The 13,558-nt window shown below is 49.5% G+C and overlaps 1 protein-coding gene across 6 annotated transcripts in view; it reads right to left on the bottom strand.

Moving 5' to 3' along the window:
- The window catches only part of LOC146235078 (dynein, cytoplasmic 1, intermediate chain 2a), a 21,431-nt gene extending 8,185 nt beyond the window's left edge, over positions 1 to 13,246 (bottom strand). For 2 of the 6 annotated variants that reach the window (XM_084688189.1, XM_084688188.1), the window contains exons 1-9: positions 13,144 to 13,246; positions 11,886 to 12,003; positions 11,488 to 11,599; positions 10,721 to 10,811; positions 10,009 to 10,083; positions 8,968 to 9,027; positions 8,309 to 8,424; positions 2,819 to 2,911; positions 911 to 1,073 (exon numbers count right to left, since the gene is read on the bottom strand). In XM_084688189.1, coding sequence (XP_084544315.1) covers positions 911 to 1,073; positions 2,819 to 2,911; positions 8,309 to 8,424; positions 8,968 to 9,027; positions 10,009 to 10,083; positions 10,721 to 10,811; positions 11,488 to 11,599; positions 11,886 to 11,993 — 818 coding nt within the window. In that variant the 5' untranslated portion in view covers positions 11,994 to 12,003; positions 13,144 to 13,246. The remainder of the gene's footprint in view (positions 1 to 910; positions 1,074 to 2,818; positions 2,912 to 8,308; positions 8,425 to 8,967; positions 9,028 to 10,008; positions 10,084 to 10,720; positions 10,812 to 11,487; positions 11,600 to 11,885; positions 12,004 to 13,143) is intronic. The other 4 variants (XM_084688193.1, XM_084688191.1, XM_084688190.1 and 1 more) reach the window with 3 other exon arrangements.
- Between the last annotated feature and the right edge of the window lie 312 nt (positions 13,247 to 13,558).

Genomic DNA, 13,558 nt, shown 5'->3' on the forward strand with positions numbered 1-13,558 from the left:
CCCCTCCTTCTAGTGTGTGGTAAGGGCCTTTACCCCTCCTTCTAGTGTGTGGTAAGGGCCTTTACCCCTCCTTCTAGTGTGTGGTAAGGGGCCTTTACCCCTCCTTCTAGTGTGTGGTAAGGGCCTTTACCCCTCCTTCTAGTGTGTGGTAAGGGCCTTTACCCCTCCTTCTAGTGTGTGGTAAGGGGCCTTTACCCCTCCTTCTAGTGTGTGGTAAGGGGCCTTTACCCCTCCTTCTAGTGTGTGGTAAGGGGCGTTTACCCCTCCTTCTAGTGTGTGGTAAGGGCCTTTACCCCTCCTTCTAGTGTGTGGTAAGGGCCTTTACCCCTCCTTCTAGTGTGTGGTAAGGGGCCTTTACCCCTCCTTCTAGTGTGTGGTAATGGCCTTTACCCCTCCTTCTAGTGTGTGGTAAGGGCCTTTACCCCTCCTTCTAGTGTGTGGTAAGGGCCTTTACCCCTCCTTCTAGTGTGTGGTAAGGGGCCTTTACCCCTCCTTCTAGTGTGTGGTAAGGGGCCTTTACCCCTCCTTCTAGTGTGTGGTAAGGGGCCTTTACCCCTCCTTCTAGTGTGTGGTAAGGGGCCTTTACCCCTCCTTCTAGTGTGTGGTAAGGGGCCTTTACCCCTCCTTCTAGTGTGTGGTAAGGGGCCTTTACCCCTCCTTCTAGTGTGTGGTAAGGGCCTTTACCCCTCCTTCTAGTGTGTGGTAAGGGGCCTTTACCCCTCCTTCTAGTGTGTGGTAAGGGCCTTTACCCCTCCTTCTAGTGTGTGGTAAGGGGCCTTTACCCCTCCTTCTAGTGTGTGGTAAGGGCCTTTACCCCTCCTTCTAGTGTGTGGTAAGGGCCTTTACCCCTCCTTCTAGTGTGTGGTAAGGGCCTTTACCCCTCCTTCTAGTGTGTGGTAAGGGCCTTTACCCCTCCTTCTCCTCCAGGTCACGCCCGCTGTAGTCGAAGAACATGTCCACGTGCTCGGACAGGGCCCGCTCCACGATGCGTGTGCTGTGGTCGAAGAAGGTCATGAACTCCTCAGAGTGCAGGATCTGCAGCTTCTCCTCTTCAGTCAGCTCATGTGGGGGAGCTGGATGCACACAGAGAGACACACAGACAGAGAGACACACAGACACAGACAGAGAGACACACAGACACAGACAGAGAGACACACAGACACAGACAGAGAGACACACAGACACAGACAGAGAGACACACAGACACAGACAGAGAGACACACAGACACAGACAGAGAGACACACAGACACAGACAGAGAGACACACAGACACAGACAGAGAGACACACAGACACAGACAGAGAGACACACAGACACACACAGAGAGACACAGACACAGACAGAGAGACACAGAGACACAGACAGAGAGACACACAGACACAGACAGAGAGACACACAGACACAGACAGAGAGACACACAGACACACACAGAGAGACACAGACACAGACAGAGAGACACAGAGACACAGACAGAGAGACACACAGACACAGACAGAGAGACACAGAGAGACACAGACAGAGAGACACACAGACACAGACAGAGAGACACAGACACAGACAGAGAGACACACAGACACAGACAGAGAGACACACAGACACAGACAGAGAGACACAGAGAGACACAGACAGAGAGACACACAGACACAGACAGAGAGACACACAGACACAGACAGAGAGACACAGAGAGACACAGACAGAGAGACACAGACACACACAGAGAGACACACAGACAGAGAGACACAGAGAGACACACAGACACAGACAGAGAGACACACAGACACAGACAGAGAGACACAGAGAGACACAGACAGAGAGACACAGACACACACAGAGAGACACACAGACACAGACAGAGAGACACAGAGAGACACACAGACACAGACAGAGAGACACACAGACACAGACAGAGAGACACAGAGAGACACAGACAGAGAGACACAGACACACACAGAGAGACACACAGACACAGACAGAGAGACACAGAGAGACACACAGACACAGACAGAGAGACACACAGACACAGACAGAGAGACACAGAGAGACACAGACAGAGAGACACAGACACACACAGAGAGACACACAGACACAGACAGAGAGACACAGAGAGACACACAGACACAGACAGAGAGACACACAGACACAGACAGAGAGACACAGACACACACAGAGAGACACACAGACACAGACAGAGAGACACAGAGAGACACACAGACACAGACAGAGAGACACAGAGAGACACAGACAGAGAGACACAGACACACACAGAGAGACACACAGACACAGACAGAGAGACACAGAGAGACACACAGACACAGACAGAGAGACACACAGACACAGACAGAGAGACACAGAGAGACACACAGACACAGACAGAGAGACACACAGACACACACAGAGAGACACACAGACACACACAGAGAGACACAGACACACAGACACACACAGAGAGACACACAGACACAGACACACACAGAGAGACACAGACACACACAGAGAGACACACAGAGAGACACAGACACACACAGATAGACACACAGACACAGAGACACACAGACACACACAGAGAGACGCACACACACACAGAGAGAGACACAGACACACACACAGAGACACACAGAGACGCACAGACACAGAGACACACAGACAGGGAGAAACTCAGGTTGACTCATAAATCACTTGTCCACTAAATGCCCTGTGGGCTATGTCTGTGCTGGGCCTGCAGCGTCGAGACACCCAGGACCAGCGGCAGCTGAGGGCTCCAGCAGCAGGTTCTTCTGAACCTGAGGAGCAGTGGTGCGTGGTGAGGCTAGGCGCCTACCCTCCTCCTCCTCGTCCTCCTGCACAGGGGGCTCGCTCTGCGTCTCCAGCGCGGCCTGCGTGGGGGAGCTCTCCTCCTCCTCCTCCTCTTCCTCTGGTGGAGGACAAGAGACACATTGTGAAGTCAACCTGGCAAAGCAGGAGTGATTCCAAGTCTAATTCACGTATAGGATTATGACAAAACACGGCAATATTCAACTGGTACAATTGAGATGGTCACTCTTTGTGGAGGTTTTTTTAAATCAATATTTCCATATCAATTGACCACAGTGCTCCCAAGCCAGTCCCTCTCAGCTGCACAGTCAGTGATCCTGGCCTTTAGACACCTCCAAAGTCCTGGTTTTGTCTTTCAGCCAGCACACTGCATCCTCAGCAGGCTACTCTGGGTAAGGGAATGGAACACGCCGGGCGTTTGTTTGGTTTGCCAACACAATGTCCCCTTTCAGAAAAGACCTGAGCTTCTAAGGAGTCTTCTCGCGTTGCGGTCCCATCCTCCCCCCTCCCTCCCTCCCCCCTCCCCCCATCCTCCCTCCCCCCTCCCTCCCTCCCTCCCTCCCCCCCCCACCCTCCCCCCACCCTCCCCCCCCCCACCCTCCCTCCCTCCCTCCCCCCCCCCACCCTCCCTCCCCCCACCCTCCCTCCCTCCCCCCCCCACCCTCCCTCCCTCCCTCCCCCCCCCCACCCTCCCTCCCTCCCTCCCCCCCACCCTCCCCCCCCCCCTCCCTCCCTCCCTCCCGGTAATGAGTCCCAGCCATTCAACAGGGAGTGTGGTTGTCAGTGTAGCCATCTCCCTGTCCCACTACCCAGTAGCCCCCCCCCCCCCCCCACAAGACGGGGCCAGCGGGCCAGAGGACGAGGAGCAGCTGTCCGGCCCCTGGCCCCCCCGGCCCCCCGGTCCAGCCAGCTGACTGAGCGGCTCTGAAGCAGATGGCGCTGCTGGGATTGTCTTCTCGTCCTGAAAAGGTGGCATGAGGATGGCACAGAGGTTTTCTGCCTGGTCGACCCTAGACAAGCCTCTGCCTGAACAGCAAGCCTGCGCAATTATCGTCTCGGCAGGGGGTCTTACGAGGCGCTATTCAACCCTGGAGAATGTACAACAAAATACAGCTTGTAGGATGGACCAGCTGGCAAACCACACACTGGCTCACACACAAGAGCGCTTTCTCAGACAAACATCCCAAACCTGCTTTCCATACATAGCTCCTTTCATGTATACATAAATCAGAAGAAATGGATTCAGGCATAGGAGAAAATATTTGTCTGGGTCTATGTAGGGTCCATTCTATGTAAAACAAATCTATGGTGACTGCTTTGCCCGCCGCCATTTCCTCTCCACTGAGATAATCTAAATGATAATGTCATCTGTCACTTTGTCTATATAAAGTGATTCTTTTCCTTTCTCTGATGGGGCTTGGGGGGTGGGGGGGGAGGATGAAGATCTGCTGTTCTGATGAGTTTACAGAACTGGGCTGATGACACAACCCATTTCAATACAGGGCCGTAGTCTGGAACCAAAAGGAGAAGGTTAAAATCTTTCCTTTCAAGGGCCTCAATCAGGCTTAAAGGAAAACAGTAATCACTGTCTTTCAGCTGGGCTCGGCCGGGCTCGTCAGGCCTCTCCCCGCCGAGGCAGCCAGAGCAATCAACCTGCCAGGCATTAGGAGCAGATAGACAATCTGAAAATAAAGGGTATAATGCACCTGCCAGACAAAATGGCCATTTGGAGAAAAGCTAGTGATCCTTGTGACCCTACTGGGGGGTGGGGGTTGTAGCGGAGGGGGGGGGGGGATGGGGGGATGGGGGGGGCACCATGCAGAGAGAGAGAGAAACATTTAACAGAATTCACCCGGATCAACGATGTCCTGCACACTGACACCTCCCCTCAAAGCAGGTCCAATTATGGCTTTTGTACCACTTAAGAAATAAAAGCTTTTGTGGGGAGTGGAAGCCCACTGGGGGGGTGGGGGAATAATCACAGGTCTTTGTCAATGGACAATATATTAATGCAAACGCTGCATGGGTCCAGTGTTGTTCAAGTACAAAACTAATGACCTTTACTCCCTGCTGCAGGTGTGCTCATCTCTCTCGCTCCGGAACGGACTGGCGCAGCCACCACCGACTCACCCAAACTAACACACAAAACAAGCCTTTGACTAAACTTCCATGTTGGAAGTGCTCAAACCTTTCTAATGTATGACTACCTAAACAGAGAGACAGATTAAAAACAGCAACAAAAACGAAACGTGTATAGATTTCAATCAAATTCCAACAACAAACTGGCATTGGTTTAAAACATGTTTCCTCCGGGGGTGATGTTGGAGCGGTGATGTTGGAGCGGTGATGTTGGAGCGGTGATGTTTGGAGCGTGATTATGGTGCGCTTCGTGTCTCTCTGAGTGGACCTGCCTCGCTTACAGGGGGCGCAGCACTCAAGTCCTCTGACAAGCAGGTTGATCCAAGACCCAGTCAGCTGTGACATGGCACGCTTCAGGGAGCGCTGACACCCTCAACAGCAGTTTAAACAGTGCTGACCCCCCCTCTGTCGTTAAAGAACAGAGGAGCACTGAAGAGGAGGCTATTCCACTTACACAGGTTGGTCACAGCCTTCTTCTCAAGCTCCTACCAACACAAAACTAAAATCCGCTGATGAAAACGGTTGAGACCGACAGTGCCAGGGCAGTCTGCTCCTGCAGAAACCAAGTCTGTGGCAGGAGACGACATCTAACAATAGACAGAACCTCTAATCATCAAGTGCCAGGGTATAAAAGGTGACTATGCTGGGAGAGGCACTTTTAACAAGAGGCTGTTGAGGCCCTTTACTGATTCAAAGTTTTGACCTTCCTCTGAATTCTCTGTGATTAAAACAATCACATTTAATTAAATTTCAAATTTACTCAAACGCTCCCTTACACTTGTAGTCCTGGAGCCTTTTTAATATATTTTATTTTAAAGAGCTCCAGACAGACACTCGATGAGTTCCCGTATCTTTCACCATAATTACAAGCTCTTGTTAAGCAGCACTTACTGACGCTGCGTTAAGTTGGTTGCTGCTGTCTGAACATGTTCCTGTTCTGGAGTCACCATTTCCTGCACACTATTGGCCGAAATCACAGCCAATCCTTCAATGGCTTGCAAACCAGAAAACTCAGCATTAGTTTAACTCAGCATTAGTTTAAAGTCCTGTAAGTATGTACTCTGTGAACCAGACCAATCTGCCAGCTCAGGGTTAAGTTGCTCTGGAAGGTGTGTCTGGCCATTCTCCCAATCACAGATTTCCCTCCGGTGGGCCAATCACAACCGTTTATCTAAAAGGGGGCGGGTTTAATAAGATGGCTGTACAGAGCAGTCGAGGCATTTTTTTTAAATCGAAAACATTTAAAAACAACCAAGATGACGTTTTGTCTCTCTGATTGGTTTTCTGTCCAATATCATCCAGAGACATTTGGGTCTGCGCCATGTCAATCCAAAAATGAACTGAGAGGTTCCAGACTAATAAGCCTTTGCAAAGTGATCTGGTGGTACCAGGCAAATAAGTATACTGTTGGAGTCGCAACTGGAACCATCTGGTTGGTAATTGACTACCGCTACACTGTCACTTGTCATAGCTTCCAATTCAACCATTCCCCTGGAGAACACACGCCTCTCCGTATCCAGAACAGGAGAACACACGCCTCTCCGTATCCAGAACAGGAGAACACACGCCTCTCCGTATCCAGAACAGGAGAACACACGCCTCTCCGTATCCAGAACAGGAGAACACACGCCTCTCCGTATCCAGAACAGGAGAACACACGCCTCTCCGTATCCAGAACAGGAGAACACACGCCTCTCCGTATCCAGAACAGGAGAACACACGCCTCTCCGTATCCAGAACAGGAGAACACGCGCTGATCCGTATCCAGAAAGGGAGAACACGCTCTGATCCGTATCCAGACAGAAGGATTAGTAATACACCTTTAATACTCCTTTAGTTCTCTGGGGCTCTCTCACGGCGGCACCAACTCCCGCTCTCTCCCCCCCCCCCCTCGGGCGAGCAGGGAGCCCTGTCGCCGCTGCTCCCGTTGCCGCCCGCCGACCTTGAGAGTGCCGCGCCGTCGCCTCCTCTTGACAACATGATGAATCGCTCAATCAGAGCGCCAGCCCGTCGCCGCCCCCCGACATCAAATATGCGCAGGAGGGGTGCGAGTCGCCAAGGGGACGCCGACTCGCCGAGTGCCAGGCGTGATGGCGCAGAGGCGCCAGGGATAAGAAGAAAAAAAACGAAACAACGTACAATGTCACTGAGTGTGTTTTGTTATGTGCCTGTTCGCTGAGCGGAGAAGACAGGAGAGGGAGAGAGAGTTGATGAAATGATTGCATAGTTCCAGGGAGTGATGGGGGTCTAGTGTTGAACAGCCGGCAGAAACCATCCTTGTTTAACACAGTCTCACAATGGCCTGCCTGCGGAGCCCACGGCCCGGCGCGGTGCGGCTGAGGCCAGCTTTTCACCCCTCACCGCCTGCGCTCAGGGCCTTCCAGAGGAATCAGAGCGTTTGTCCTCTGTGACAAAGCTCTGTCATCTGGCTGGCTTCCATCCTAGATGGATCTGACAACCGCACAATGTCAACAAGGTGTGAAGGAAGCCAAGACCAGTGCTCAAAGCATCGCTCCTATGATGATACACAACATACCATTTCATGGACAACCACACTTCTGAGTTCCCAAAGCACACATAATACCTGGAATAAGGCAAGGACCTCTGTGATAACAGTGATCAAGTTTCTTGTGCCACAGTTTCATATTGTTTACATTTACTGGTCATGTCCTCTTTAGGGAAATCTTCACTTTTAGATTTGGTACACTGGGTTAGAGCTAGTCTCAGTTACTGCCTTTACTCTGATACTGCAAGCCCAATATATACCAACAACTTCTTACGAGCAATTCCAAAAGCAGTCAATGTAATTACAACTTTACGTATTGTGCTTGACATGTGCATGCTAAGGTGTAATATATATATATATATATTCTGGTTTTGAAGATAAGCACAGACAACCACATGAAAGCTACTGTGTAGCAATTACATATTGACATGCTTCAGATGCATTAGGTGGGCACACGCACAAAGAGCTTCAATATCTCCCCCAATCTACTGGCTCTCAGCCTCCTACTGGCCCTCTCATACTGCATGTTAATTGGAGCGGGGGGTGTATGGGCTTGAAGGGGTGGGAGGGGTTCAGGGGGCAAGCCTACGTGTGTGAATTGAATCTCTCCTTTGACTTCTTATGTTTCCCGGGGCCCCTGCAATTTCCCCTGGCTTTCATCTCCGTGCTCGCTCGAGGCCCTATCCTTCCCCCTCTGTGTCCTTCCTGCCCCACTGGTGTGATCTCACGGGCTTGCCGGACGCCCGCGACACGCGACACGCCCGGGCGAGCGCGGACGCCACGCCGCGGTCGCCGCTCGTCTTTGCCCGAGTCACGCGGACGTCAGTGTGTTTGGCGGCGAGCCTGCCCCACCTTCTTTCTGCTGGGTCAGGACCGGGGTCTGGGTCTCCTTGGTGTACGACACCATCTCCCGGGGGGGGAAGTCCACGTGGGTGACCTTGGCCATGCCCAGCTTGGCCACGCTGCGCCTGGGAGCACACAACAGCTTCAGACACTCTCCAGGGTCGAGGAGAACAGCACATGACAAAGCAAACACTGATAGACATAACATAAGTACACAGTTGTTTTTTTTTTTGTTTTTTTTTTACAGGCGTCTCAAGCACCGCCATTAAATCTTAATCTTTAGATTATTCATGAAGATGAGAAGGGTAGTTGGTCATTAGCTTACAATACAAATCAGAAAAAAAGCATGCTTTTAATCAGGATTAAAATGGCGAGATAGTCAAGAGGAGCATCGATGCTTGAGAGAGAGAGAGACATAGAGAGAGAGACATGGAGAGAGAGACATGGAGAGAGAGAGAGAGAGAGAGAGACATGGAGAGAGAGAGAGAGAGAGACAGAGAGAGAGAGAGAGAGAGAGAGAGAGAGAGAGAGAGAGAGAGAGAGAGAGAGAGAGAGAGAGAGAGAGAGAGAAAGTGACAGAATGAGAGAGAAACAGCGAGACAGAGACGCATGGAGAGAGAGAGAGACAGAGACAGAATGATTAGAAAGGAGAAGATAGCCTTCAGTACCCCAGTTCAGAATCAGAGTGAAGCAGGAGCGTGGATGGGTCAGAGTCCCAGTGTAGAGTCCTGGTTAGTGGCACAGCAACAAGGCAGCATTAGTGAGAGAGAGCAGCCACAAAACAGGGAGAGGAAACCAGTTACAACTTATACACACAACATGCGCTCTGCTCCCAAAAGAAACGTCTGTTCAGTTCATTTAATATCATATCCATCATTCCATTCAAAATATTGGAAGGAAAACAAAATAAAAACATGTGCAGATTCTTTTGTACGTGCCATATGTAACATTGAAGATTCATGGTTTATTTAAACATTCGGTGTTTTATGAAATCATTTTTTATCCTGTGGATCAGGGGGGGTTTATAATGCATGTAAAGCAGGCCCTTTGACTAAGATGGCATGTTTAACTGAAGAGCCTGAAGGCCTGATGCAGCAGGAACTATGTCACACCATCTGAACGAGGGAGGGAGGGAGGGAGGGAGGGAGGGAGGGAGGGAGGGAGGGAGGGAGGGAGGGAGGGAGGGAGGGAGGGAGGGAGGGAGGGAGGGAGGGAGGGAGGGAGGGAGGGAGGGAGGGAGGGAGGGAGGGAGGGAGGGAGGGAGGGAGGGAGGGAGGGAGGGAGGCAGGGAGGGAGGGAGGGAGGGAGACGGAGTGAGCAACAGATGAAATGGAGAGGGGGGGAAGAGAGAGAGATGGGGAGAGAGAGCCCTGAGGCAGAAAACATGACCTCCATGTGTGTAGGAAATGGCCATGCTGGTGAGGGAAATGACTCAACACGTAGGGCCCTGGGCTGGAGGAAGAACTCCCTGGGCCTGATGGGACACAGGGGGAGCTAGAGTTTCAGCCCAGGGACGAGGCTCTAATTAGGGGTTAAGAAGTTCCCCAGGCTCCCCAGGACCCTGCTGTTTTATTGTTCATTTAGGACTGTGCTAATTCAACAGAACACACACTGAATAAACATGCACACCCACAGCATAAGCTAGTCATCCTTTTCTGGGACAACATAAATCTCAGCATGGTTTTTTTCCAGGTTTTTTTTCCACGTACATGGTTTGTAAATGCAAGTTCTTAGTGTGCAACGCTGAACTGTACAGAGGTTGACCTGTGTTGCTCTCCAGAGGTCTGACCCCATTGAGACAAACAAACAGAAAACAAATAGGTTAGTTTACTGACTTGTACCTCAAATTTGACAGTCACAATGAGCAACATGTTTTGAGTACATGACCTGCTCTGGGAAAAACTTGTACTGTCGTATGGGCACACAGCAATGCAGCTTTACCTTTCAAATTCACCTCTCCACAATCTTGAAAAGACAAAGATTTTTTTAAAAGCACACTAACTATTGTTTTTAGACATTGATCTACATGCGAGGACCTGTGAGACACAAAGGCTAAAATTATATCAACATTTGCCTTCAGTCCCAAATCTACCCGTGCATTTAAAATAAATATGTGCATTGCTGCCACAATTACAGCAGCAGCGTGCTCTGAGGATAGGGACTGTAAGCCAAGAGAAAGGGAGGCAGCTGGCTGAGCGGTTAGGGAATTGGGCAAGTAATCTGAAGGTTGCCAGTTCGATTCCCGGCTGCGCCAAATGACGTTGTGTCCTTGGGCAAGGCACTTCACCCTACTTGCCTTGGGGGGAATGTCCCTGTACTTACTGTAAGTCGCTCTGGATAAGACTAAATGACGACATGTAAATGTAAAGGAAAGGAGACAGGAAAGCATTTGGTCATTCAAACATCCTGGGGTGTTGCTACCTGGGTCCCACGGTGCCATCGCCCGAGTCCTGGCTCCCTGCCTCGCTAGGCGTGCCCACAGACTTGGAGGTCGGTGACGTGGGAGGGGGGGCTGGACGGAGAAACACATCTGCCGTTACAGGACGACTCACAATGGTGCAACAAAATACAGAGGGGCAGTCGGCAAAATCAAGGAAAGCAGGAAAAACAGCTAAACATGGAGCAGATCTCTTATGTGGCCAAAAGAGAGAAAACCAAAAAAGAAAACGGTTTTAGTTTGTGCCATTGGCAGTAGAATCTTGTTAAAGATTGAACTGTAAAAATGTATCGAGACCAAATGGATGACTTGCTAAAATAAGTATGTTTGACTGCATGACTCCCAACATTACAATCCCCTTTTCCTCTTGTTTTGGGGCGACCACAACCATTAGGTTCTATAATAGACCACTTCTGCCCCCTTGTGGTTGCTTGGGAAATATTTCTTCCACTTTATTATATTTTGAAGATTTAAAAGGGACAGTTTACTCACACAACAAATACTTTCCCTCTTAACTGGAACACTATTTATGCATCTAGATTGTTCTGGTGTGAGTTGCCAATATTTTTATATATCGACCACAGAGATGTCTGACTTTGCGCAAGCCCAATCAAGCTCCATCATGTCCAACAGAAGGCAGACATATCTACGGCCCATATCTCCCAAAGCCCCAGGAGAAGGTAACACCCTCAGCCACTTTAGTCCCGTAAGGCTAAACTCAACCATGCAGTTGAGGCGTGGGGTTTCTTACCCGCAGGTGTGTCGGTGAGGCCCATGCTCTGGAGCAGGGCGTCTGCCTCGCGTCTCTTCTTCTCCAGGTCAGAGTCGTCCGGGTGCGGGGCGGCATCCTTCTTCTGGTCGGCCTGATACACAGGAGGACGCCACGGAGGCTTTAGGCCTCTCAGATCGGGAGCAGCTTACGAGGCTCCGAGGGGATGCTTGTTAACGTGCCACGTATGTTGCCACGCCAACGGGAATGTCTAGGCAAGATGACTGGCCGGCATTTCTATATGTATATCTGTATTTTATATTTACATTTCATTATAATCCTCATTTATTTTCATCTGTCAAGCATGTGCTTTGTATGCGAGAAAGGTGCTGTATAAATGAAAGTGATTCTTGCTGTAATAGCGATCAGGCTGGACTTGCCTCTTTCTTTTTGCGCTCTTCTTCCTTCCTCTTCTTCTCCTCCCTGATCTGGGCCAGGCGCTGTTTCTTCCTTTCAAGCTCTGCTTTTAGCTCACTTTTGTCCGACATGATGTCAAAACTATGGGACACATAAAAAAACAATCGATATTTCACACCAAACCTGTTCAAATGGGACACTGCTGATGTTATTCACTTGCATACTGTTTACAGTCCACTAGTTGACACAATGCTGGATGTAAAACAACTAGCTCTTGCAAGATAGTACATTTCTTGACAATGAACAAGGTTCTGGTCTGAAAAGCGCTCTTCTGTCAAGGTACTTCAGACTATTAGCCCTCACCGGGAAGCTAGAACAACATGGCCAGCAACTTCTCCGCATCCGACCGAAGGATACAATGAAACTGAGTTAAAGCAGTTTTAAAGTTGGACAAACACACTTGGTGCGTTTGTTTCCGTTTTCTATCTAGCTAGGCTTTTAGCTAGGCTTTCAGCGTTGACCAGGCTACTACTGTCAGGTGTTTAACTGGGCATTCTTGGCCAAAAAGCTCCCACGTACAGTGACTCCAGCAGGCTAGCCAAAAATTGATTACATTGTGCTTTCCAGGCACATTACCTATACGATTGGAAACCTATACTGGAATTGAACAGTTTTGTTTAGATTAAAGTGAGCTTGCGTTAATGCTGGTCGACAACGACAACTGATGCCGATGCTCATAGGCTACAATTGTTAGGCGTTCTCACCTCCGTCCGAACAAGGATCATCATCTTCGCTGGCTGTCTGAATTATATGCTGACAGCTAATTACGCTTTCGAAGTAGCCCCACCCAAGCGCTGCATACTAGTACCTAGCTCCTGGCGAGCTAACGTTAGCTCACAAAACCATATGCTACGAGTACACATAACGGTATGGGTATCGTGCTGATACCTGAGGTTCCTGTTGGCAACGTTGAAGTCATTCGGAATCTGTCATATGTACGCTACGTGTCTATGTTAAAGTGTCACTAAACCAAGTGAAGTCGCTAGTCTAACAAAGAATATAAAAATACTAGTGCTGGTTAGCTAGAGCTAGCTAGAGCGAGCTAGCTAGCTAACTAGCCGGTTGTGGGTGTACAAATTGGGTTGGCCTTCGACTCCTGCAGCAATATTGAACAAAGCTCTAAATGTAATCTACACATTTGTTTATAGGCAACATAAAGCGCTCGCTATTTATTCAACAACAGTTATACTTATCCAATTTAGGGCCACTTTGTTCACAAACCTTAAATGTGTCCACAGCACAGCAAGTTTTCCTGCAACCAAACACAACGCACGAATGCGGAATTACGGATGCCGAGCAAGGACAGTGCTGATTTCAGGAGACCTAAACTTTGATGTATTCTGTCTGCCAGCAGGGAGCACTCTTTAATCACAACATGCTACACGTTCAACTGAAAGGATAACAAAATGCTTTACTAAGTTGTCAACAGTCTGAAATATTTTTTGTTGAAACATGATGCATGTTGATGATAAATTGCATTCCATATTGTTAATCGTTGATATTCTATTTTCTTTGTTGTTATTTTTAGCTTAAGTTATTCTTAGTTGTTATGAGTATGAACATTTTCACATTTGTAGATGTTTAAATAGGCTGCTAGGGATTGTCAAGAGGAGAAGGACTAATTCCAGTATACTTG

This window comes from Hypomesus nipponensis, chromosome 23 (genome assembly GCF_054491055.1).
Source record: "Hypomesus nipponensis isolate SF chromosome 23, ASM5449105v1, whole genome shotgun sequence".
In the NCBI taxonomy this organism is placed as follows: Eukaryota; Metazoa; Chordata; class Actinopteri; order Osmeriformes; family Osmeridae; genus Hypomesus; species Hypomesus nipponensis.